At 38.4% G+C, this 27,787-nt stretch overlaps 1 protein-coding gene across 2 annotated transcripts in view; it reads left to right on the top strand.

Annotated features, from left to right (window-relative positions):
* Positions 1 to 27,787, top strand: part of ITPR2 (inositol 1,4,5-trisphosphate receptor type 2) — a 501,875-nt gene that overhangs the window by 177,870 nt on the left and 296,218 nt on the right. For both annotated transcript variants that reach the window (XM_046011092.1, XM_046011093.1), the window contains exons 22-26: positions 12,265 to 12,458; positions 16,452 to 16,581; positions 18,748 to 18,805; positions 20,529 to 20,694; positions 21,731 to 21,904. In XM_046011092.1, the coding sequence (XP_045867048.1) occupies positions 12,265 to 12,458; positions 16,452 to 16,581; positions 18,748 to 18,805; positions 20,529 to 20,694; positions 21,731 to 21,904 (722 nt within the window). The remainder of the gene's footprint in view (positions 1 to 12,264; positions 12,459 to 16,451; positions 16,582 to 18,747; positions 18,806 to 20,528; positions 20,695 to 21,730; positions 21,905 to 27,787) is intronic.

Below are 27,787 nucleotides of genomic sequence, written 5' to 3' on the forward strand. Positions count from 1 at the left end.
TCCTCTTCACAGAGCTAGGGTTTCTCTTGTCCCTTTGTGTATGTGAGTGCCATTTAGATGAGCGTGTTCTCGTAACACCTTGAGATTTTTCCACTGATTTTTAAAAAATGATTTATTTATTTATTTGCTTGAGAGAAGGAGAGAGAGGAAGAGAGAGGGTAGGGGCAGAGGGAGACAGAGGAAGAGGGGGCAGAGGGGGAGAGAGAGAGAGAGAGAGCCCTCAAGCAGACTTCCCGTTGAGTACGGAGCCCAATGCAAGGCTCCATCCCAGGATCCTGAGAGGATGACCTGAGCTGAAATCAACAGTTGCCTTCTCAGGTGACTGGGACTCCCCAGTGCCCATCTTCCACTGATTTTTAAATAACAACAATGGCAGGGGCGCCTGGGTGGCTCAGTGGTTAAAGCCTCTGCCTTCGGCTCAGGTCATGATCTCAGGGTCCTGGGATCGAGCCCTGCATCGGCCTCTCTGCTCAGCGGGGAGCCTGTTTCCTCCCTTCTCTCTCTCTGCCTGCCTCTCTGCCTACTTGTGATCTGTCAAATAAATAAATAAAATCTTTAAAAAAAAATAAATAACAACAATGGCAGCAACAGTGATACCAACGTCCCCGAATCTCTGGAGTTATTTATTGCAAGTTGTGTTCCCCAGGAAGCAGACCCTGAGCCAGAGATTAGCATGAAGGAGGTATTATTAGGTGACTCTTAGGATCAATGCCAGTGAAATGGAAGGGAAAGGAGCAGGATCGGGCAAAGGGAGAAATCGGGTTGCCGACCTAGTGGCAAACTCTGGTGAGGGGAGATGTCTGCATTTGGGATGTTCTTTCAGAGTCGTCTGCCATTGGAGTGAGGGTTGGGGCTGAGCCTTTATGCCTCCATAGGCTGCCCTGCAATGGGTGTGTCACTCGAGGCAACTCTCTTCAGACTCATCAGTCCCCACATAGGGCTGACATTTGAGGGCTGTCCTCAACGTAGCTACTCAATGAGTAGCACTTCTAGCAGGTGAGACTGTATATTGTCCCTCATACCTGAAAGAGCATCTGGGCAGGACTATCACCGTATCCACCGTAGGAATCTTCCAGAAAATACTGTGATTGGAAAAATTGTAGCTCAAGATTAAGATCTCATAGGAAATGCAGATTAGAAAGAAAAATAAAAATGATTATGATCTCATAGGAAATAGAGATTAGGGAGAAAAGTAAAAACAACCTAAAAAAATAAAACATACAACCAAGTTCTGGATAGGAAAAATTTCTAGAAGCTACCTACTTCAAAATGCCCGAGAATCACTGGCATCACAAACCTGTTCTGGGAAGCAAGTCTTTTTTGGACTCTTCTTCTTCAGTTATGAAGGGAGAATTTCTGTGACATTCTGATCTTCTGAGTCTGGCTCTCCTGCAGCTTTGTGCTGTGCTGGCTTTGCCTCTGAGTTCTTTCTGGCTTAATGCACCTGCTGCCCCCCTCCCCCATCCTGCCACCACCAGCTTTAAGCTTTTATAAGTTTTAGAAAAAATGCCTGTGTAACTGTCCAGTTTTCTCTTACTTATGAATAAAGCCTAAAAGGACTTTACCCTCTCTGGGCTTAATCCTCTCTCCATTATCCAGAAAGTTTCAAACACAGGATCTATGTTAGATCATGTTCCTTTTAAAACTCAAATGCAGGGGTGCCTGGGTGGCTCAGTGGGTTAAGCCTCTGCCTTCAGCTCGGGTCACGATCTCAGGGTCCTGGGATCGAGCCCCACATCGGGCTCTCTGCTCAGCTGGGAGCCTACTTCCTCCTCTCTCTCTACTTGCCTCTCTATCTACTTGTGATCTCTCTCTATGTATCAAATAAATAAAATCTTTAAAAAAAATAAAACTCAAATGCATGTCTAAAACTAGGTAGAAAATAACTATGTAATATATGTATTTTATACTGAGTTTCTACCATGTGCCAGGCCACACATTGGCAAAACATTACTATAAAAGGGATGTATTATTTATATTCAATACCGAACACACCTTTAGATCTTTTGCATACTTTTACTTTTTTATTTTTAAGACTTTATTTGTCCGAGAGAGAGGGGGAGTGAGAGAGCGAGCGTGCGCACACACAAGCACTGGGAGCAGCAGGCAGAGGGAGAAGCAGACTCCCCGCTGAGGAAAAAGCCTGATGCGGGGCTCAATCCCAGGACCTTGAGATTATGACCTGAGCTGAAGGCAGACGCTTAACTGACTGAGTCACCCAGGAGTCCCACACACTTTTACTTTTAATCGTTATTGCACTCCAGCAATTAGTTATTACGGTCACTGTTTTGACCAGGAAATTGCCCAAAATCACACAACTTATAGCTTGCTGAGCCAAATTTTGAATTCAGATTTCTTTTCCTTTTTCCCACTTCCTTAAAAAACCCATAACCCTACAGTTGATGTTCTTTCTGCTATTATTATATTACTTTCTATCTAGATGATTTCTTCATCTGCAGGGATGCTATATTCTACTTTTTCCAGTTTAATGTCCAAGAAAGTTTAGCATTAAACAGTAGGCGTTTTACCCAAGAGTTTTGAATTTACTTGAAATGATTACAGGTCAGATCAAAAAACCTTTTTAAAACCAATAATCATCTCTTCTTGAATGATTGGCTTGTCTCAGAAACAAAGTTTCAATCCCAGGTCTTAAAGGTTTTACCACTTAAATATCTCTTGAAGTTGGACATTACTGTTCACTCCCTACAATAAATTTCTGACTGGTCTCCCTGAGTCCATTTTTGGCCCTTTTCTCCACATTCCAACCTAAGGATCCTTCTAAATCACATATGCTAGCTCTTTTACTAGCTCTCTTCTTCTCTGGAGAATAACTCAGTTCTTTAAGTTAGTACCCGAGGGTCTTCATAATATGCATCAGATGTCTCTAGCTCTGTCTCTTACTGTTTCCTCAGTAATTCTAACCAATTTTATCTTCTTAGACACATTTCTATATCTCATATATACTTTCATAAATTTATCATGAGGACAAGTGTATGTAAGTGCCATGCCCTATGTAAATATGCAAGTATTTGGAGGACAAAAGTACTTAGAGTTCCTAATATTCCAAGTATATATTTGTGTCTTTCTTTTCTTAATTTTGTAATTATGTTTTCTAAGTCTGTTTTTTTGTTGTTATTGTTATTGTTGTTGTTTTCCCTAGTAGACTTACAAAAGGCTCCAGACTCTTAGATTTACCATCTGGATAATTCTGTAATATATTTTCAGATATATTGACTAAGAGAAGCAATCTAGAGAGGAAAACTATGCAAACATATTCTCTTTCTGTTTCTATAAGCTGGCATGTACTATGTATAACATACTATTATTTACAAACGAGGGTTTATCTATTGAGTGAAATGCATCTGATGAATGTACGTAGACTACATGTTTTATGTAAATATGTAAGCATTTGAATGTTAAAAATATCTTCTGGACTGTGACATTCCCAAACTAGGATTGTTTTTCTTTTATTACTGATGAACTTCTAGTTTCCCTTTCCAAACTTGCAATGAAGGAGAGAGAACATGAGAACTGCCAGATTATGATAAAATACTTTCTGGTATTTTGTTCCTGCAATTTTATTTGAGCAGTTTGATTGATTAATGTTGTACCTTTTCAGTGATCTCTGATGCACCATCTTAATAGAGTAATATGATAGAAATATTCATTTGCTAACTATGTAAGTTAATAAATTTCACAAGGACTTAATGGTTATGATGCACATGTAATTTACATGGCACACTAAGTCATGAAGTACCTCTTCCTTTTGGGAGTATAACTTTCTTTTGGTTCTCTCAGTCAGATATTACATAAAGTTATAATACATAAAATTATTTTTGTTCGGCTTCATAATTGATTGACCAGTAGAGACAGGAGACTGATTTTTTTGTTTGTTGGTGTTTCTGAGGCATCATGTGTCATTTTTTGTGTTTGGTTTCACAAAGGTATCAGGTACACAGTGGGTGGAGCACCTTCCACAGTTCAATGTAGAATTTGTCTTCGTCTTTAAGCTATAGAGTGATGCTGGAGCCTCCAGAGTTATCTAGGAAAGACATGAGTGATTCCTAGCACCCAGGAAGAGTTACTACCGTTACTATTGAGTTAATTGGACAGAATCAATTACCCAGGGATGCCCTCACAAATAATGAGAGTGACTGAGGAGGGCCATGTTGTCCTCCCCTCCTCTCCAACTATTTTCTCTATTTATAAATACTATTTGAACCTCAGAATCTGATGCCTTGAGGTGTCAATACACTGGGAATGGTTCCCCAGTTCTCTCAATTTCTGCTGAAGAGAGTCCACCAGTGACCTCCAATAAGGTACACTGTTGGAACCTAAACATAAATGCGTAGAATGTTAGCTTGTAAAGGGACTGTTGAAATCATCTATGCAATATATAAACTTCAAATCTTCATACAGTATCCATTACAAATGGTCACCTGGGATCTCCTTGAACATCGGAGAGACCAAGATTTTGTTGCCGCAAAAGGCAGGTCTTTCTTATTTCCAAGAGCTCCAATTATTAGGTTTCTTATGTTAGGTCTGTTTTGTTAGATTATCCTAAATATATCTGCCTCTGACTTCCAATTAGCAGTCCTACTTTTGTTCCCTGGAGCCACATTGAAATTGAACATCAATTCCACATGTGTGCTCGCTCTGTTTGAAAATGACCAGCATGTTGCCTGCGTGTCTCTTCCTCTCTGGGTAGTTTCTTTAACTATTCCTCTTAGGATTCAGGTGTTACTGATCACTGGTCTGACCAACACAGAGGCAAGGACAGTTATTTTCTCTTTCATTCTGAACTCTTTACTTTTGTAATGCGGTCTAGGTGAACTGAGTGTTTTTGGTAACAGTGACACAGTGTAGATCCCCATGGGACTTGAGCAGAACTGAAATTGAATTTGTGCTCTGGTATTTCACATTTTCCCATTAGATACTTTTAGTTGGTTTTCTGGGGTTCTAAGTACAGGGCATTTTGTTTTGATTTATCATGTTGTTGGTGTAGTTTGGGGATTTAGTGGAATAAATCACTTATCCTTAGTTATTAGTTATCCTTATTTGTTTCATGCTACCTTTACATTTAAGAAACGTGCTGTCTCTGACTTCACCCGTCAGCAACAAAAATACTTATCTGGTTGAGGCAATGGTACAGCAGCAAGGAGCTAGAAACCTCTCTGAACTTTAACAATGATTGATGTGCTAGTACTAGTACTCTTTGGTTATGATGATTTAACTAAAATCATACCTGTGAAACTCTACATTATTTAATGCATGTATCTATAGTGTGATGATGAATCAGAACAGTGGTTGCTCTTGATGGTGGTGGTGAGGGGGAAGGTAGAGGAGAGGAACTGGAGAAAGGTACAAAGGAGGTTCTGGGGTAATGGAAATATTTGGTATCTGGATAAAATGTGGGTTTATAGGGGTGTATGTCCTTCTTCAACAGAACTGCTGAAAACTTTCATTTAAGATCTGGGCATTTTATTGTATCTAAATTGTATCTCAATTGAAAACAGTATATAAATTCATTTATTGCTTAGATTACCTACGGTTAAGAATTAAAATCAGCTTTGCAAATTAAAATCTTGAGGTTTGGAAGATTGAAATGCCTTTGTCAGTATTTGACAGTGATGAAATCCAAAGTAGGATGTAGAACTCAACCACTGTTTTGTATGAATTGCTTTTTAAATTCATCCTTTGAATAACACTTCTTTAGAGTGTGGGTGGGATGGGAAATAATTTTCTTTTAAGCAGTCTACTTGATATTCAAAAAAAAGATGGATAATAACATTACTATATTTTGGTAGTGTGTGTTCAATAGGTTTTGCTTTGTTCAAGTTCTAAGGTTTTGGAAGGCTGGAATGTGTAAATGGTTTATCAGCATACTCTATTCAATGAGTATTTATTTAGAATGAAGAAAATTTGGTGTCATATTGTCTATTTTGTTCACTGAGTATTCTTTATAAACCACTTCTCTGAAAGTCTTCTTTTTGAGGTGATATTGTGTGTCAGTCAAGACAGAGTGTAAGAGATCATGAGCTATGATGGAACCATGCATTCCTTAGTAGAATGGTGGCCACTCTAACAGAACATGATGAAATGGAGAATAATTGTTTTTAAGAGATGTAGTGAGAGCACGCACATGTCCTCCGCTTTTCATTTTGAGGTAATACATTATAATTATAGGATACCTTTTATTCTTCATGTCGTTTTTGTACGTATTATATAATCTTATTCTCACAGGACTTGGAACATATTTTGTTAGATGAAGAGTATGTACATAGGATGGTGAAATCATTTGAGGAAGATCATACTAATCTAAATCTTCAACTCTGTTCAAAGCTTAGTTCAAAATTGTGTCTCTTCAGTGAAGCTGCCCTCCACCCTCCTTACCTAAAATAATTTTAAAAATTAAATTGAAAGTTTAATTAAAAAAATTTTAGAGGTCCCTGGGTGGCATAGTTGATTAAGTGTCAGACTTGATTTCAGCTCAGGTCATGATCTCAGAGTCACACGATCGAGCCCCACATTGGGCTCTGGTGATTAGTGTGCAGAGTCTGCTTGAGATTCTCTCTCCCTCTCCCTCTGCCCCACCCCTGCTTGTGCGCAGTCTTTCTGTCTCTCTCAATAAATTTAAAAAAAAAAACAAAAACCTTTTTTTTTTAATTAAAAAAAATTCTTTTTTTTTTTTTTAAAGATTTTATTTATTTATTTGACAGAGAGAGATCATAAGTAGGCAGAGAGGCAGACAGAGAGAGTGAGAGGGAAGCAGGCTCCCTGCTGAGCAGAGAGCCCGATGTGGGACTCGATCCCAGGACTCTGAGATCATGACCTGAGCTGAAGGCAGCAGCTTAAACCACTGAGCCACCCAGGCACCCCTAAAAAAAATTCTTAAGCAATCTTCGTCCTGCCCATGCTATAACTATCTCAGCTTCCTTGTATTTCTTCTTAAAAATTTTTTATGGATATATTTTATGTTTTCCTAGCCATGTTGTTAGTTCTGTTTTTCCTATGTCCTCCCACCCCCACTGTCCTTAGAACAGAGCCAGATGAACATCGGTTATTTAATAATACTTTCTGAGCAAGAAAGAGCTGTCCTTAAAATGAAATTGTGCAGCACCAATAAAATACTCTGAGTAGTGTGTGGTCCATCATATGTAATAAAAACTGGTTGGATAAGTTCACTTGGGGATAATGTGACCAAATTCATTATACAATTAATAGTAATTTCACATTTCTAGTACACAGTTTTAATTAGAAACTTTGCTTTCTGGGGGTGCCTTGCTAGCTCAGTCAGTAGATCATGCGACTCTTAATCCCAAGGTTGTGAGTTCAAGCCCCATATTGGGCATGGAGCCTACTTAAAAAAAAAGAAAAAAGAAAACTATTGAAAAAAGAGAATCTTTGCTTCTTTCCTTTGCTAGGTTTTCTGAGTTCAAGTGTAAAATATTTGAAAACTTGCTAGGTGATTGTCTATTAGCAAAGCAGCATGGTTTGGGGGGAAAAATCCTGCATATTGGTATCTGTTGACCTCTCTCTGAAGCTCTGCCACTTTCTGGCTGAGAAAAGTGGGATGGGGCACCCTACCGTGAGGGTATATGTGGCCTAGCAAAGTACATGGGATGTGATTTGCCCTTGATGAGGGCAGATTTCATGATTCCCCTTATCTCACTAGTATCTGTCTTGTTACTCTTTCTTTTCTTTTTAATGAACAAGTTTTCAAGGAACATGAAGTTATATATGTTTTTTGAAAAAAAAATTAGAAAATTTGGGAAAATATAAAGGAGAGGAAGCAAAAACTCATCTTGAGGAAAGATGGGATATTTTTAGTATACTAAGATCCCATTTTTAAAATAAAAATGTCAATCTCATTTTTAAAAATTTTTATATTTTATTTTATTTCTTTTCAGTGTTCTGGAATTCATTGTTTATTCATTTATCAAATCTTTTTTTCTTTTATTAGTGCATTAATCTAGCAAACGTTTATTGGATGACTCCTGTATGTCAAGCACTGTTCTAGGTATTGGAGATAGAGCAGTAAACTAGGCAGGATCTCGGTTTTTCATGGAGCTCACGTGTTTTTTTTTTTGTTTGTTTGTTTGTTTTTTTGAGGGGAGTATGTACAAGAAGCACATAAACTAATATAAAATATGACCTGAGATGGCGATAATGGCATGGCTGGAATGTAAAGCAGGTGTGTGTGTTCAGGGTAATGGCTGTGCCAGAAATCATAAAGGAGTGAGAAAGCAAGTTGAGTGACCATCTGTCTAGTTACGAGAACTCTAAGCAGAACAGCATGTTCCCAGCAGGTCCAGCACAAGGCTTACAGACCTGGTGGAGGCTGGCTTATCGGGGTCTCTAAAATCCCGTGATCTAACTTTGAACTGGGAAGGCTGGCTACTTCTTGTCTTCTTAGGGTGTTACATCTTGATTTTCCATTTAATCTAGGTTGGTACCATGGTACCCATGGCTCTGCTTGTATCACTAGCTTCATTAAGGCTTTGATCTTGTGTTAATGTTTTTGTTTGTTTTGCATATAGAAAAGTCCTTTTAAAACCAAACCCTCAACCACTGGGAGGAAGCACTGCTCCAGAGAATGTTCAAAATAGAAAACCATTCCAGTTCTAAAGTGTAGGCGTCTTCCAGCAAGTGGAGTTTTATAAGGAGCTGCTGAGCAGGGATAGGAAGGAGGAAGATTTCCTGAGACCTGTCTTTATGGTTTAACATCACTCTGTTTCAAATGAATTCTTATAACAGCAGATGCATTTTTTTTTTTTTTTCAAATTCAACTATGAAAATATGTTTCAGGGAAGGAAGAACAGTTTTTGGGTTATCCATTCTTTGGCTTCTATTATAAAACATTGAGCTGACTTTAGTAGTCACAGAACAATTAAATTACTGTGAACAATTATTCACAGAGCTCTTCTAATCAAGTATTTCTATGATCTCTTATAAATGCTGAGAAGGTTCCAGAAATGTCTACTTGAAATCTAATAAACTGGAAAATTCAAATGATTGTTTCTTGTGTTATGTATTTCTAATAGAAATAGATAACACATAAAGATGACTTTAAATTAAATTAAATTAAATACCAGTAGTCATAAGGTAAATTTCAATCAAGTAAGATTCTGTTAACTCTCTCATGCTTTCTAGAAATCCACATAACTCTTAATGATTGTTGAGTGTAGTAAAGCTCACAAGCAGTAATATGACTTCTGAACAGGTACAATTAAATTGTGGTCAGCTCACCTTCCAGGTTATGTGGATCTCTTATTGCTTTTTACTTCTCTGAAATTGGTAATGGGAACTTGACTCACTGAAAACATCAAACAAAGAAACAAACAAACAAACAAACAATGTTTTCTCAGTCCACTCCCAGCCACCATTCCTGTTAGGCATTTTGTATACCTTTTTACTTTCGGGTTTTTCTCTTGAGGGAATTAGGATGGGTAGAACTATCCATATAATCATGTAATAAAAAGACCTGAAAAATCCATCTGCTTTTATTTCTAAGCAATTCCTTCTTTCTTATTTTTGTTTAACATTTTTTCAAACTATCTCAACACCCTTTACATATAAATACAAATTCTGGCTACTGGGTTAATATAAAAGACATAGAAAAGCTGAATTTTTATGGGTTAGTCTATCCAGAGGATTTATATAGTTACACAGTAGCTTTTAGTAGTATTAACTAATTATGATTGAGAGGAGAAATAGTAAGTTTTCTTCATTGGCAGTGTTAAAAACCAATGGCCTCTGACTTATCTCAGCAGTCTAGAGTCAGGAATTTTTCTCTGGGGAAATAGATACTTGGGAGCCTTGCATGGTGGTGATTTATGTGGCATTTGACTTATGTTTTCCAAGCTGTGATAGTTCACAATTTAAGCACTTCTCATCACCACCAAGCAACTCCAGAAAATAGAGCATCTTTTAATTTGAGCCCTCTCAGTTGGCCATACATGGAGATGTCAGGAGAATTTTGTGGCGATCACGTGCCACAGGCATCTAAGGATGTAGTAGAACCAGAATGAACCCCCCCCCCCCATGTCATTGACAACATGTGTTACGTATTATTATGGTTCTGGCCTCTAGATTTTAATTTCTTGGTGACAGGATCTATATTTGGGGAAAAGAGTTGTCTGGGCTAACTTTCTGTGTAATAATTACTTGGATTAAATGATTATTTTCCATGCAAATCTAAGTAAGATGCAGACACTGGGTGCCAAAGATTTCTGTGTGAATCAGGGGCAGGAATAACAAAGGAGCCTGTTCTGTGTTAGTGGTGAGAAGTCATCTCCTGGAGGCTAACACATACACATGCTCGAGTCAAAATTCGGGAAATGTACTGGTTAAACACTGGTGATCCAAAACCTTGCCAACCTCCAGATGTGCTTCCCTGCAATCCACGTAGCCAACAGTGGAGGGATTTGGAAGTAGTCAACTGCTGTGATTGCCTGAGAACCGCAGAAAATGAAGTATTCTGCCTCAAGGTTGTTCTTCTGGAAAACAGGGCTCTCTTGAATCCTTTATCTCAATCTTGTCTAAACTTGGAAATGACCTTTCATATATGTTCCCCCCCCCTTCTTTTTTGGTTTATGCCAACAGCAGTCAAATAAAGTTCATAGACTCTCAGAAAGAAAACCAGTTAATTTTTTGCCTGGAAGATGCCACTCTAGGAAAAAAAAATGTTCCTTCTCTGCCTACTTCAAAATGTACTATTTGAGTACCTCTCTCTTTTCTGTACATGAATTTCATATATGGATAAGATAATAAGTTTTAAAAGGCATTTTGCTTTTCACAGTGATTACCAATGGCTTGTTGATGTTTGTGGGTTGGTCTGTGCAAGAGCATCATGATTTTTTTGAGTCATCCTTTCAATATTTTCCTTTTCTTTATTTATTTGCCTTTTGGTCCTGTAGGTATCCCTGTAGCTTATACTCTTCACTTAGAGCCGAGAGTTTTATCTCATTCCATCTTATTTCCATTTCCCTTTCTCTTGGTTTACACCCTGAGACACTCAGGGAAAGGAAAATTATTTGCCAGATTCTTGGGCCTTTGCTTGAGGTAAAGCTCCATGAACATACATAAAGCAAAGATCAGTGTTCCAAAAGAAAAGTAGACAGTTGTTCTTTTGGTGCCTGGCTGCTTGTTGTGGGAACTTAGAAGTGAGAAACAACAGTCAGGATGGAGAACATAGATTGGGGCAGCGTCAGGAGGATCCTTGGGTTCAGCTGTTCATGGTCAGTGGAAGGCGTGAGTGTATGTGCAGTTTTATTGGAGGACAAATGAATGAGAAGTCAAATCAGAGAGAGACAAACCAGGAGAGACTCTAGACTCCAAGAAACAAACTGAGGGTTACTGAGGGGCGGGGGTGAGGGGATGGGGTAACCTGGGTGATGGGTATGGAGGGGGGCACATATGGTGATGAGCACTGTTCTACACAACTAATGAATCATTGAACGCTACATCAAAAACTAATGATGTATTACATGTTGGCTAATTGGACATAATAAAAAAAGATTAGGGAATTTACCTTTAAAAAAAAAAACAAAAACAAAAAACTCAGAAGACACAGAAAGAGAGCAATCCCATTTTGGAAATGACCATGTTGGTCACTAATGTGTTTTCATAATTACCTCAAACATCATTGCTTTTTGTGGATTTGGAATACTAGTTTTTTTATTCCAACTGGATGAAGGAATGGGAAGTGCATTGGCAAACATGTTTCTCTAGATGAAACTTTCTTTTTCTTTGAAGTTATAGCAAGGCTCCTCATGAGCTTTTCTCATAAGCATTATGAAAGCAAAGCTGTAAAGTCCTTGGGTTGAGGGAAGGATTAGGATGCTAGTCACCACTTCAGTGTTTTCCTATAATGCCTGTGTGCTCCCTTGCAGCTCCTTTCTCATAGAGTTCATTCGCATTTTGGTAAAAGTTAGAGCCTATTGGTGTGACAGTTGGGAGGGGCTTCCTGGGTTCCAGAAGGACCTGGGTTGGATGTTATCAGAGCTCCCGCAACTCACTGTGGTGCATTCTGGGAAAGCATTTTCTGAGAAAAGTAAACTTCCACTTTTTAAAATCTGTCATTTTGAAATGCGTCTGCAGTCTCTGTACTTTGTAGGGAAAGAGCCAGAGTAGAGCTGGAGCTATTCTTTCCTGTCTTCGTGCTTCTGCGGTCCTGCTTGTGGTCTGGTTCTGACCAGCTGGGTAGGACACCTGTTTCTCCACCTGTCATGTGTGTTGACTTAACGACTTTTCTTGTGCCAGGAAACAATGTCATGAGAACCATCCATGGGGTGGGAGAGATGATGACCCAAATGGTACTCAGTCGAGGCTCAATCTTCCCCATGAGTGTGCCTGACGTTCAGCCCAGCATCCACCCCAGCAAGCAGGGGAGCCCCATAGAGCATGAAGATGTGACTGTGATGGACACCAAACTGAAGATTATTGAGATTCTGCAGGTACGTGGCAGAACAGAAGTGAAGGGACGAATACCCAGTTGCGTCTCTGACGCTCTTTGTTCCAAATCACTGGGAATATTCTGAAATGCTATTGATCTAATTTATTTCTGTTAAGTTAATGACACTATTTAACATATTAGTTACATGTGTTCATTTCCATTAAATGTATTTCTGATGATATCTAACAACTGCAGAGTGCTTTGAGGGTCACAAAACCTCTTTCATATGCATTTTCTCATTTAGTATTGACCCTGATTTCATTTTACCTTCACTTCAGGGTTTACCTTCACTTCACTTCAGAGCAGGCAAACTTGAGATTGAATTCTAACTCTATTTGTATTTTTAATTGAATGGACATGTAATTCTAGGTATTCAGATTTATCATTGTTGTAAGAAATTCAAATGAAATTTTATTTATTATTAACAAAAATGTTAATATTGGTCTCAATATTTTATATAAGTGACTATCTCTCTTTGTATTTTTGTTTCCAAGAGGCTGAGAATAATAGATGTTTTTAAAATTAATATAGTCTAATAGCTACCTCTATGAATTTAAAGGAGATAAATTATTATTTCATGCCCACTGGTTTAGTGAATAAATTCCCTATTACTGTAACTGTGAATTCTTAACATTTTTTTTTTTTAAGTTTGGAAAGTAGTTTTCTGATACTTTAATTGTAGCATTTATTCCAGATTTGGAGAATGGAGCCTGGAGTTTTCAAGGATCTATTAAGATTCTGGATACAGTTTACTAAGTCTTTCATCATAATTTAATGTAAACTGAGCTAACAGAAGTGGGTTCGTAGTCCTGGAAGGATCTGTACATTTTTATTTAAAGTAACTGGGCTTATAATCATAAGAGGTTTCACCGTTCCTCCAGAAACTCCAAAGGCTGAATCCTGAGAAATTTTGGCAGGCCTTCCAACCCCATGTTCATGACCCCGAAGAAGCACTTGGTTCTCCTATTCTGAAACTGAAAACGGTAGTGATCACCTGACCCGTGGACCTACTGAGCCCATAGCTTCCCGTCATCCTACTCTTGGGACAACCTCTAAGATAATGCAACCTTGTTTTAGCCCACAGTCATGGAAGTTCAGCATTCGAAAAACAATCTGACAACTAACAAACGAGGAGATGGAGCTCCTGCGGTGGGCCCATGTAGGGCAGGCCTCTTCTTGCTGCCTCTTTTGGGCTTTTAATATATTTCTTGTTGAGCCTCTTTTCTCGTTCTGGTTTTTGTGTTTCTGTGTGTGGGTCTGATCCAGTCCGTGTTCCTATGTGCTGCTCTTCTAGACGTTTCTTTCTTAGAACCCCTCTTCAGGAGTTTCTTTGGAGGCACCTGCGTGGCTCAGTCAGTTCAACACCTACTTTTGGCTCAGGTCATGATCCCAGGTCCTGGGATGGAGCCCTGAATCAGTCTCCCTGCTCAGTGGCGAGCCTGCTTCTCCCTCTCCCTCTGCCCCTCTCCCTGCTCGTGCTCTCTCTCTTTGTCAAATAAATTAACAAATCTTTAAAAATAGGGAGAATTTCTTTAGAGCCATGTTCCTCATACAAATCTCCTACTTCCTGCCGGCTCTACCTCTTCACTGCCTTTCCCCCATCATTTTATGTCTCTCTCTCTCTCTTTGTATCTCTCTTTATTTTTCTCTCTCATTTTCTCCCTCAGTCTGTTTTTTAAAATATTTATTTATTTATATGAGAGAGAGGGAGAGAATGAGCAAGCAAGTGGGTGGAGAGGAGCAGAGAGAGAGAGAGAGAATCTCAAGGAGACTCCTCACTGAGCTCAGAGCCTAACCCGGGGCTCCATCTCGCAACCTTGAGGTCATGACCTGAGCCCACTCCAAGAGTCAGATGCTTAACCTACTGAGCCACCCAGGTGCCTCCCCTCCCTCTTTGTGTCTTTGGTCCTCTCCCAACTGTCTTGCTCTGTCTTTGTTTTTATTCTTCCCTCTGGCCCTTTCCTACCTTCCATTTATTTTTTACAATTAAATGTATTAGAAGATGAAAGTTTTACTTTGGGATATATTTATAAAATACAACGCTATGAGCAGTAATCTTCACTAACTGAAAGTTAATAAGTGTTTCACTAATTAGTATCTTATTCATTTGGTCTTTACATAGGTTTTGTTCTGTTTTGTTTTTTTTTTTTTAAACCTTTCTTTTCAAGCACGTGCCATCCAGTTTCTGTTCCCTTCCAAGACTGTCAAGTCCAATGGCCCTTCTCAGCTCTGTTTTCCCACGATCTGTCCCTTGCTTTGAAAATGCTCTTTAACTAGAATCTACCCAACCATGATTTGTTGCAGGACATGGTAATAAAAGATACTCTTTGGTGTTTGTTTTTCCTTCCTTATTATACATTCCTTATAGGCAGGGCTTATCGTCGACACTCCTTTTCTACCCTCAGCACCTTTCTTAGTTCCTGGCTTCACAAATGTTTGTTGAACTTAAGTGACCACAGCTGACAGAGAGCATGTTTGCTGCCCATAAGAAGCATAGAGGACTAGCAGAGGAGAGAAAGAGAAAGGCAGAGGCAATAATAGAAGGATTAGGTTGAGAGTAGACAGGTGTAAATAATATTTTGGGTGAGCAAAAAGGAGAAAAATGGATCTACACAGGGAATCAGGGAAAGCTTCATTTAAAGAGGAGTTTAGGGACGCCTGGGTGGCTCAGTGGGTTAAAGCCTTGTCTTCGGCTCAGGTCATGATCCCAGGGTCCTGGTATCAAGCCCCGCATCGGGCTCTCTGCTCAGCAGTGAGCCTGCTTCCTCCTCTCTCTCTGCCTGCCTCTCTGCCTACTTGTGATCTCTGTCTGTCAAATAAATAAATAAAATCTTTAAAAAAAAATAAAAAGGAGTTTAAACTGAATCTGGGAGGATACCTGAAAAAACTGGTGACTCTAGGATAGAGGAGAATATTCAAGGTAAAGTAGACACTGAACACATGGGAGAAGGCAGGAGAGAAGCATCCAGTGCTTCTGGAACAGAGCAGTATGAGAAGGAGTGAGAGGAGGGAGGAGAAAGGAATGGGGGAACAGGGCTGCTTCAGGAACCACAGAGATCCTGGGAGATCAGGTCAGACAGTACCATGTGTGACCATTACTGTTCACTGTCCAAACAAGGCTCTTTTCAGAGTGCAGAGGGCATGGATAGTAGTTATGCTGGGACAAAATGTTACACCAGGCTTATCTGGTGCAAACTGCGATGGATGGGAACCCTGTATAAAACCACTTCTCTGTTGTTTCCCTTCTCCACTCAGAAATCTGTAGCACATATTTTCTTTCTCTGGTCACCACTGAATTTTCTATACTGCATGATTGAACCCTCGATACTTTTCTAATTGTGTTAACAATGCTGTATTTTGTTTTCGCAACTCAGACTTTGGCTTCCTCAGGGCAGTGGGCTTCAAGTGTTTGCACTCTTCCTAGTGCCTAGCACACATGGGAACCTTACTGACACTTAGTTTCTGCCAGTGTGTTAGTTAAGGAAGACAAGGACAACTACACAACCCAAGGAAACACAAACACTGTTGAGGTAATCCATGGTATATTTGGATGCTATTACTTCAGATGTCCTTTTGTAGCCCAGATCCAAGACTGACTATGATACAGCCAGAGTCCATACTATTGTACCGAGAATTTCGGCCTTGAAGGTCACAGCTCCAGCACTCTCCTCCCAGAGCCAATGGTAACTCTGCAAGGTGCAAAAAATTGTTACCTCTTCTTCCAGACTCATTGGATACTTCTATCTGGAATAGTCAAAGAGTAATCATGGGAAGTCAAGTTTTCTTCTTCCTAAAAAACTGCTTTGGGATCTTACTGACATTGGCTAATGGAAATGTGTCACTTCTCTTCGTTTTATGATGGATAATCATGTGTGCAACTGAGATTTCTAATTAGTTCATGTGCAACATTTAAAATTTTGTTGTTGGTGTAATGAATTGTAGTTTTAACCACTATGTTAAGAAAATAAAAGTATTTTTTAAATGCTTTTTGTAGTTTATCCTGAGTGTCAGACTAGATTATAGGATCTCGTATATGCTGTCAATATATAAGAAGGAATTTGGAGAGAACAATGAGAACACGGAAACGTCTGCCAGTGGCTCTCCAGATACGGTACTACCATCAGGTAACTCCTTTGTGATAATATTTGCTCTGTAGCTTTCACATTTTGTCTATGAGACAAAAATGTGGAAATAATATCCACCAATGACATGAAGGGATTGAGACAGAGCAGTAGATGACTTGCCTAGGATGCTGGGAGGATATTTCCAGTTACTTGGTGCTCCGTCCTTGGAATGCAGTTTATTTTGCAATCTTCACAGCTCAATGAGGTAGAGGTACTGTTTATGGTGCCATTTTATAGATAAGAAAGTCAAGGTCAGATGGGGTAAGTTACTCACTGAAGATCAGGAAAGTAGTAGAGCAGGGATTTCTTCTGAGGTCTCCCCAGTTTCAGAGCTTGAATCTTGTTAAGCATCATGCTGTTTTGGTGAAAGTCTAAGGGAACGTTTTTGCTTGATCAAAGAGCTGCATGAAATATAGCTGTGGGGAAAAAGATGTTTTGTAGGAAGCTGTTCCCCAACTGAAGAATAAAGACATAGTATGCCTCGAAGGTCTAAATGGGGGTATGTGTGTGTGTGTGTGTGTGTGTGTGTGTGTGTGTGTGTTTACTTTCCATGGTTATGAACTGGTACTCTATGTCAATTTTTCACATTTAAAAAATGTGAGAATGAAGCCAGTTTATCTCTGTGTATAGGAGCATAGTGAAGAAAGAGCATAAAAATTGTTGTGAAAATTTTGTGGCTGTAGAAAGTGTCCTATGAAACCTAAGAAATATTAAATTTCCATTTTTCTGGGTGGATCAGGCCAGTAACAGCAGGCTAGAAACTATGTTGTATTAAAGATTTAGCCAGGTCACAGAATTCTTTCTCTGAGGAGAGGATTTGTACACAGATACGAAATTTTCTTCTAACCACAACCACCATGAAAATATCAGGTATCCTCCTCTTTTTCACCCATCAATCAATTTGACAGGAATGATTCAGTGATTGTAAGGGTGTAGTTAAAATAGATGGGAGACCCATGTCCTGCTCTCCAACTCATTAGTAGGATTGGAAAGGCAGCTTGCCTCTGTAGATGGAGTTAAGCTTTCCTAAGGGACAGGGCGCTTCTGGTATCTTTGCAACCGTGTTGTTTTTATGCTTCCCAGAAGTATAGAACCCTAAAGGGCTATTTCCAGGAATGATATGGCAGAACCAGAAAATCTTGTTGGCGGTTGCATTGACAGTATCATAAAAATTATTGGCTCTCAGAAGCCAGACTTCTGGAAATAGAAGCTCTAAGTGTTAGTAAAGTATGGGGCGGGGGGAACCCTCAGAAAACCAGTTCTCTCTGATTTACCTGATCTCTTTCCTTGGTTGACTCTGGAAGAGAGAACTTTTTCTTTTTCTTTTTCCTTTTTTTTTTTTTTTTAAATCTTGCTCTGTTTTCTTTTTAGGCTTTAGGGATAAGAAATAAATAATGTACTTATTTAAACATTTTGAGTAAGATATCCTCAAAATATTAGTGGTGAGGATGGGTGAGGAATCATGATTGGTTCACATAAAAAAATTAATGTCCCATAAGAAGAAGGGATGGAATTTTAGAAGAACGTATGGGTAAAAGGATCATGTTGTTTGGAAGAACCATATAGTAATAAGGCTCATTTTTGCTATATTTTCATTCTTTAAAAAACACGTTTAAAAAACACCCTTCCATATCATCACCTCATTCCATAATATATATTTACATGTATGTGTGTGTGTGTGTGGAGTTGATGCATATAGATACATCTAGAGAGGTAGAACAACTTTGTGAATGGTCCTTCTAAATATATCTTTGAGGGGCGCCTGGGTGGCTCAGTGGGTTAAAGCCTCTGCCTTCGGCTCAGGTCATGATCTCAGGGTCCTGGGATCGAGCCCCGCATTGGGCTCTCTGCTCAGCGGGGAGCCTGCTTCCCCCCTCTCTCTGCCTGCCTCTCTGCCTACTTGTGATCTCTGTCAAATAAATAAATAAAATCTTTAAAAAAAATAAATATATCTTTGACTATAGCAATATAGATTTAAAATGTAAACTTCTTTTAAAATGTTGATCTCTAAGTGTAATTAGAATTGTGACTTTTTAAACTTTTAATTGACATTTGGTGGCATAAAGAAATTAAGCCACATATGTTGGGTATGCTAATATTGATATATATCCTGTGACTCCTAAATAGGATAAGATAAAGAATGGAATTTGCTGTTTGTCTTTACAGCTATTGTTCCTGATATAGATGAAATTGCAGCCCAGGCAGAAACTATGTTTGCTGGAAGGTATTGTAACATGTATCTTTACCTTGTGGCTAAGGTTTTTCTTAGAATTCTATTGATATTTTATTATTGCTTACCTCCCTATATTTATTTAATTTTAGATCCTTTATTGTTGCCAACATAATTTCTGCCAGAAATGAAGTTGCTAATTTACTGTAGAAGAGAAAGCATAGCTTTTCTTTAGGTAGGTCAGGGGAAAAAGACGAGAGAGATGAGATCAGCGTATTGAATTTTCCCTGAATCCTTTGCTTTTCTTTCCTCAAATAATGACAGCACACGGATGCCCTTTAAGTCCCTTGGTATAAATAGCACTGTGTCTTGCAAAACATTGCTTTCCTGCATCTGAGAAATTTGAGACAAGAAAGTGACTTCTTTCAATGTTATCATTAACTTCATTTGTGAAAAATAAAGCTATTTTCTGCCAGTTGGAAATATCCATGATTGAAGGAAACAAAATACCTCTGGTGTGACCACCTTCCTTTGTTTTCAGAAACTCGGACATTTATTGTTTTTAAGTTGTTTCTTTCTTTTTCAGAAATGAAACTAATAGCAGTAAAAAGGAAAAGTAAAAAAAGTCTAAGGTGTCTAAGCTACAAATTATTGTTTCTTGCGTTCATTTCTATTACACATTTGCCGTGAGAACCTAAACCATTTCACACCAAGCCCTTTGTTGCATTTTCTTGGATTAGAAAGACAAACAAGAATAAAGAAGGGAACCCAAAAGGATTTTTTTTTTAACTCTAGTGAACATTTGGTTTAACTTTGTTTTTATATTGTTTTGACAATTTTTGTTGGTGTTCTTGTTGTGTTTTCCTATTTAAGTATTTCATTATTCCCAGGAAGAGACAATAAATCAGTGCATGATTTTTCATCTTAAGACAAACTGAGGGTTACAGAAGGGAGCGGGGTGGAGAGATGGGGTAACTGGGTGACAGGTATTAAGGAGGGCACGTGTTGTGGTGGGTGCTGGGTGTTATAGGCAACTAATGAATCATTGAACACTGCATAACAAACTAATGATGTATCATATGTTGGCTAATTGGACATAAGAAGAAGATAAAAGCTTACTAAACTTCAAAAAAAAAAAAAAAAAGGATCTCTTATCCCATGCAGTCTTGCCCAGGATCTGAATATACCAAGCACAGAGAGTGGCTCTGGTGATGATTGTGTGCACATGGATGTGTGTGCACGTGCCCATGCCCTTGTCCTTCCTTGCCGCTCATCACCTGTTGGTGAGAGGTCTCTAGGGCTCTGGAGAAAGTTAGTTGTTTCTGTACATCCATCTTAGTATTTCTTTTCAATACTAGAGTTGAGATTTTTTGAGATCAGTTTTTGATCCAAAATTATTTTTGTCTATGTCGAGGTGAGGGACTCATCCTGCTTTGCCTGATACTTTCCCAGAGCAAGCCCTGAAAAGTCCTCTGCCTGGGATTGCCTTCAGCCTTGGGCAGATGGGGACGGTTGGTCATCCCTGCTTTCAAGGACAAACCCAAGTTTTCTTTTTTCTTTCTTTCTTTCTGTGTGTGTGTGTGTGTGTGTGTGTGTGTATGTGCTTTGTTTCTTTATCAGTTACATGAGGGGAAAAAAGATAATATGATCTTCCTTTTTACATTTCCTCTTTGGGGGGGAGAATGATATAACTGAGAATATATATGCAATTTTAACCACATAGGAGTAATTTTTTTGGTAAATATAAGTTATTTTAGAATGATTTTTGGTTTTATAGAAAGGAGAAAAATCCAGTTCAACTTGATGATGAAGGAGGCAGGACCTTTTTACGCGTCCTCATTCATCTGATCATGCATGACTACCCTCCTTTGCTCTCAGGAGCCCTACAGCTACTGTTCAAGCACTTCAGCCAGAGAGCGGAAGTCTTACAGGCATTTAAACAGGTAGGACTGTATACTGGTGCCACAGCAGATGCTCAGAAAATATTGTTTATAACATTCCACCTGACTTCACAGTTGCAGAGTTCATGAGACTGTGTGTCTTCTCCTAGAGACATTTTCTATTTTTAAAGACAGATGTGGCCTTGTCTTAAGCCAAGACATGATCTTTTTTAGAAAGAGTTCCCCACGAAATGATTTTCAGTTAATATCTTTAACATAAATGACAGGCACAAAGATTTAGGAAGGCCCTGGGGCATAATACCATACTAAGAATTTTGTTGTCCCTGCTATTATTTCAACACCAGAATTTACTGATAAATTTGGATGGGACAAGCAGTAGTGCAGAAATATATATTTGGTGATTGAAAATGTGTAAATACCAAAGAAAGTAACTGTTTTGGATCTAATCTTTTCTTTGTCATCCGAATGACATCAATCTTGAGACTATTGGTGAATAATACCTAACTGCTTACATGTGTGTTTCACTATATTTATGGTATTTAATAAAGCGTTGATCTTCGTTAAGGATGTTTTTTAAGACTATATTAAAATATGAAATAATTGTAAGTCTACTTATACAAATAGATATAATTATGCATAATTTATATACATCATGTAATACATAAAAATTATAATAAAAGTTTATAACATGAAGTTTAGGCCATATCAGAATTTTCTTCCACTTATTTCTGTATTTCTACCTCTTTTCAGATAGAGTCTTGGGAGAAATTAACTTTAGCAGTGAAATTAAAGTTAAGGTATCTTTTCTTTTGAACTACTCTTTAGCACTTTGATAGTGTTCACTTTTTAAAAATATATAATTCTTTATAACATATGACTATATTAGATTGTGTTCACAGATATTTCCAGGTAAGTTTTCATGATCAATATACATCTAAACTATCCATAAATATTCTAGAAATATTAAACTTCAACTGAAACACATTTGTTAAAAGACTTGGGATTTTTTAACATCAGTAAAATAGGAATTAAGGAATTTCCATAAGTAAACTGAGGGTTCAAATTCTTCTGTTTCAAGGTGCAGTTGCTGGTGTCCAATCAAGATGTAGATAACTACAAGCAAATCAAGGCAGATCTAGACCAGCTTCGACTTACGGTGGAAAAATCTGAGTTATGGGTTGAGAAGAGCAGCAGCTATGAGAATGGAGAAATGGGTGAAAGTCAAGTAAAAGGTGGTGAAGAACCAATTGAGGTTTGTTTTCAAGATATATTTTGAAGTAATCCAAACAATATCTTCTAATCACAGGCCCATAGCCAAAATTATTCACAAAGAAAAATTTTGTTCTGAATAATGGAGCATACAATTTTCATTTGCCAAATGAATTAACTCCATAAGACTTTATTTTGGTTAATTCTTGTAGGTCTTGTAGGTCTTAAGCATAGACCGATAAAGAGGTGAGTTTTTGTTGTTATTATTCAATGTGACTATTTATTGCCAATCTATAAATTACTTCTTTCTTTACCGCTTACCTTTATACAGTACATAAAAATAGTTCAATGGGACAGTATGCTTTAATGACAGCATGAAAATACCAATGGTCTGTATTTACTCTAAAGAGTGGTAAGATGGTGATCCTAAGTCTTCTGTTGAATAGGTCTTAGTTTTTGGTGGGTTAATTAGTTGTTGTTTTCACATTTCACTAAATACTAAATAACCATTTAAAGTTTTTAAAGCCATGTTTTTGCGGTAATACTTGGCAAGCCCATGCCAACATCCTAATTGATAAGATATTGTTTCTTAAATTCCTGTCTTGTGTTTTATGTAGTTGTTTTTTAATCTGCAGGAATGTAGACTATTCAGAGAGGTTTTACCTACCCCAGCTTTTCTGTTTGCTAGAATACCCAAAATATTGTGTAGTGAAAGGTAAAGACAGAGTAGGAGATAATTTCAGTCCTCAAAATGTGGAAAAGTCCCAAAGGGAAGTTCATCTGGTGGGTTACTACTTCCTCCTTGTCTCAGGACTACTGACCACTAATCTGCATAAAATTTTTAACAATCTTTTAGTAATTTTTTCTGTGATTTTATAATGTAAGTTATTAGAATGTAGAATTCCTACTCCATATAAATTTGTTTCATGACCAACTCTTTTGTCGTTGTTGATAAAGAGTTCTTCTACAGCATATTTAAGAAATAAGAGGACATTTAACATTTAGGTAGTCCTTGCTACATGTCGTCTTGAGCAGACATTTTCATACATGGTATCTCTTTTTAAATGTTATGACAAACTTTGGAGAGAGTTAGAAAGATCACATGTCTAAGGATGAATCAACTGAAACTCAGAAAACCCAAGGATTTCATCCCTATCAAGTAGCTCTGTGTGACCCAACTTAGATTTTAACCCAGGTCTTTCTGAGGATAAGTTCCAGGCTCTTTAATGTATGAAGAAAATTTCTGATATAATATTTAAAGATGTTAAGAGATGTGTTATGCCTTTACAAAGCTGGAATACCTCTTTTGCAGATACATACTGTGCTCATCTTCTGGAGAATAAACACAATATTGCTTCCCTTTTTAGAACATTGCATTTTAAAAAATAAAAAATGACTCTAAACCATAGGAAAATGTTCTTTGTAAAAGTTTGCAAAAAAAGTCATGTAAGAGTACAGATGAGATGTTCCATGAAGGAATTTAGTCCCTCATCTGCAGTTTAAATTCCTAATCTCTGAACGAAGTGGAGAAAGAGCCTCTATCAGTGTATGTCCATGGTATCCCCGGAGCGGTTTAATAAGCGGTTAAATAATTTGTACTGATTAAAGAAAGAAGATGAATAAGTTGTTTGATTGTGACTACCTTCAAAACAAAACTGCATTCCACGTGGGTTATAAGTTTGTTTTTCTAAATACTTGAGGTGAATATAAGTCAATGAAGCTGGGATTTATTTACTCTTTGTTGAATACAGGATTTATCCATTCAGAAAATGGTAATGATTGTAGGTACTTGAACCAGGAAGTGATTTAATACAAGGCATTAAATTTTGGAAAGTCTGGAGGAGTACAGTTTGGAGGCTGCCACTGGACTGCTGACTTCAAGGTCAAACAGTCATAGGTACAATTCAGACGTCTAGAAGCTGCTTTGGCTGCTGCTGACGCTGCAGCTCTACTACCATTCACTCAGACCAGAAAAGCATGTGGCTGGATGATGGAACACTCACATCTCTCAGGATTTCCTTCTTAGCCCTTCCAGCCACGGGACGATGGCGTTGAACATATAGGGCATTAAGAGCATGGGTTTTGACATCAGATTCCTTAGAAGATGCCGCTAAGTATATGTGTGACTTTGGGTAACTTATTTTACTCCCCACCCCCTTTTAAAAAATATTCATTCAGTGGACATAATAATGGTACTTAGATCATGAGAATACTAGATCAGATGAGCAAAGTGAGCACATGGCATGTCGGTTAATACAACTTCAGTTGGAAAATATAAGCAACAAGGTAATATGTTATTTACCAACAAGTCAAGAAGTAAGGCTCCAGCTTTAATTAATTCATTTTCTCTGTGTGGTCACTATGGACCAATAGACTTAATTTTGAGACTGATCTTTTCATGGGTACATCATGGCAGCAACATCCTGGACATTACATCTATGTACAACAATGCCCAAAAGAATATCTATGCCTTTTTATGCATTTCTGAGTGTCCTGTATAGGAACAAGGAAACCTTTTCCAGGCATCTCTTAGCAGAATCTATCTCATGTCTCATTGTCCAAAGCAGGGCCATATGTTTACCTCTAAACCAATGGATTATAAGGTTAATTTAGCCTAAGTAAAGGATGACCCTCAAGCTCTAGAATACCTACCCCTGAATTACATGGGGAAAGGCTAGATAGTAGAACAAAACTGAAATCTGCTATCAAGGAAGAACAAAGAAAAGCTGTTGGTCAGCAACTGACAGTGTCTGCCGAATTCGGTAGTCAATGCCTGTTTGTTATTATTATTGGTTTTTATGCACAACACATTGCTCCATGATGGGTATGGAGTTACGAGATCTCAGAGTTAAAATATACTCATCGGGGTATGAAGTCCAATCCCTGTCTGATACTTATTTTCTCTTTAAATAGCTCACATGAGTGAGATGTTTCTCAAAACAGAACTTCTGTGATGGCAAATTTAGTAACTCTTGAGGTAGCACATTCTATTGAAATGAATACATAGCTTAAGAAATAGAATATTACTAGTAGGGAGTCCCTGGGATACCTCCCTGTATGCTGGATGAGACCGTTACTGAGTTTCTGTTCATTTCCTTGCTTTTTTTTTTTTTTCCTTCTTATTAAACCTCATGGGACTTTTTTTTTTTTTTTTAAAGATTGTTTATTTATTTGATAGACAGAGATCACAAGGAGGCAGAGAGGCAGGCAGAGAGAGGAAGGGAAGCAGGCTCCCAGCTGAGCAGAGAGCCCGATGCAGGGCTCGATCCCAGGACCCTGGATCATGACCTGAGCTGAAGGCAGAGGCTTTAACCCACTGAGCCACCCAGGCGCCCCCATTTCCTTGCCTTTCTTAACAGTTTTTGCCACACGGATTTGTATTTCTAAAACATGAAAAAAGAATGAAAAATATTTTATTTAGTCTGTCTTGGATATTTAAAAAACTTTTATTGACATGTAATGTATTATTTACCCCAAAGAGTACAGGTCTGTGAATCGTCAGACTTACATACTTCACAGCACTCACCATATCACATACCCTCCCCATATCCATAACCCAACCACCCTCTCCATACACCCCCTCCCCCCAGCAACCCTCAGTTTATTTTGTGAGATTAAGAGTCTCTTATGGTTTGTCTCCCTCCCGTCCCATCTTGTTTCATTTTTTCCTTCCTACCCCATAAACCCCCCACTCTGCCTCTCAAATTCCTCATATCAGGGAAATCATATGATAATTATCTTTCTCTGATTGACTTATTTCGCTCAGCATAATACCCTCTAGTTGTATCCACATCATTGAGAATGGCAAGATTTCATTTCTTTTGATGGCTGCATAGTATTCCATTATATATATATATATATATATATATATATATATATATATTCACACATCTTTTTTTTTTTTTTAAAGACTTTATTTATTTGACAGAGATCACAAGTAGGCAGAGAGAGAGAGGAAGGGAAGCAGGCTCCCCACTGAGTGGAGAGCCCGATGTGGGGCTCAATCTCAGGACTCTGAGATCATGACCTGAGCCAAAGGCAGAGGCTTTAACCCACTGAGCCACCCAGGCGCCCCCACACATCTTCTTTATCCATGCATCTGTTGATGGACATCTAGGTTCTTTCCATAGTTTGACTATTGTGGACATGGCTGCTATAAACATTCAGGTGCACACGCCCCTTTGGATCACTACATTTGTATCTTTAGGGCAAATACCCAGTAGTGCAATTACTGGGTTGTAGAGTAGCTCTATTATCAACTTTTTGAGGAACCCCCATGCTGTTTTCCAGAGTGGCTGTACCAGCTTGCATTCCCACCAACAGTATAAGAGGGTTTCCCTTTCTCCGCATCCTCACCAACATCTGTCATTTCCTAACTGATTAATTTTAGCCATTCTGACTGGTGTGAGTATCTCATTGTGGTTTTAATTTGTATTTCCCTGATACAGAGTGGTATTGAGTGCTTTTTCATGTGTCTCTTGGCCATCTGGATGTCTTCTTTGCAGAAATGTCTGTTCATGTCCTCTGCCCATTTCTCAATTGGATTATTTGTTCTTTGGGTGTTGAGTTTGATTAGTTCTTTATAGATTTTGGATACTAGCCCTTTATCTGATATGTCATTTGCAAGTATCTTCTCCCATTCTGTCAGTTGTCCTTTGGTTTTGCTGACTATTTCCTTTGCTGTGCAAAAGCTTTTGATCTTGATGAAGTCCCAAGAGTTCATTTTTGCCCTTGCTTCCCTTGCCTTTGGTGATGTTTCTAGGAAGAAGTTGCTGTGGCTGAGGTCGAAGAGGTTGCTGCCCATGTTCTCCTCAAGGATTTTGATGGATTTCTTTCTCACATTGAGGTCCTTCATCCATTTGGAGTCTATTTTTGTGTGTGGTGTAAGGAAATAGTCCAGTTTCATTCTTCTGCATGTGGCTGTCCAATTTTCCCAACACCATTTATTGAAGAGACTGTCTTTTTTCCATTGGACATTCTTTCCTGATTTGTCGAAGATTAGTTGACCATAGACCAATTAGTTGACCAAGAGTGGTTGACCATTAGTTAATCCATAGTTGAGGGTCTATTTCTGGGCTCTCTCTTCTGTTCCATTGATCTGTGTGTCTGTTTTTGTGCCAGTACAATACTGTATTGGTGATGACAACTTTTTTTTTTTTATTTGTTTATTTACAGCATAACAGTGTTCATTGTTTTGGCATCACACCCAGTGCTCCATGCAGTACGTGCCCTCCCTATTACCCACCACCTGGTTCCTCAACCTCCCACCCCCCCTCACCCCCCTGCCGCCCCTTCATAACCCTCTGGCTGTTTTTCAGAGTCCATAGTCTCTCATGGTTCATCTCCCCTTCCAGTTTCCCTCAACTCCCTCTCCTCTCCATCTCCCCATGTCCTCCATGTTATTTGTTATGCTCCACAAATAAGTGAGACCATATGATACTTGACTCTCTCTGCTTGACTTATTTCGCTCAGCATAATTTCTTCCAGTCCCGTCCATGTTGCTACAAAAGTTGGGTACTCGTCCTTTCTGATGGAGGCATAATACTCCATTGTGTATATGGACCACATCTTTCTTATCCATTCAGGTGATGACAACTTTTAATAGAGCTTAAAGTCTGGAATTGTGATGCCACCAACTTTGGCTTTCTTTTTCAACCTTCCTCTGGCTATTCGGGGTCTTTTCTGGTTCCATATAAATTTTAGGATTATTTGTTCTATCTCTTTGAAAAAAAATTGATGGTATTTTGATAGGGATTGCATTAAATATGTAGATTGCTTTAGGTAGTATAGACATTTTCACAATATTTGTTCTTCCAATCCATGAGCATGGAATGTTTTTCCATTTCTTTGTGTCTTCCTCAATTTCTTTCATGAATACTTTATAGTTTTCTGAGTACAGATTCTTTGCCTCTTGGGTTAGGTTTAT

This window comes from Meles meles, chromosome 7, assembly GCF_922984935.1.
Source record: "Meles meles chromosome 7, mMelMel3.1 paternal haplotype, whole genome shotgun sequence".
In the NCBI taxonomy this organism is placed as follows: Eukaryota; Metazoa; Chordata; class Mammalia; order Carnivora; family Mustelidae; genus Meles; species Meles meles.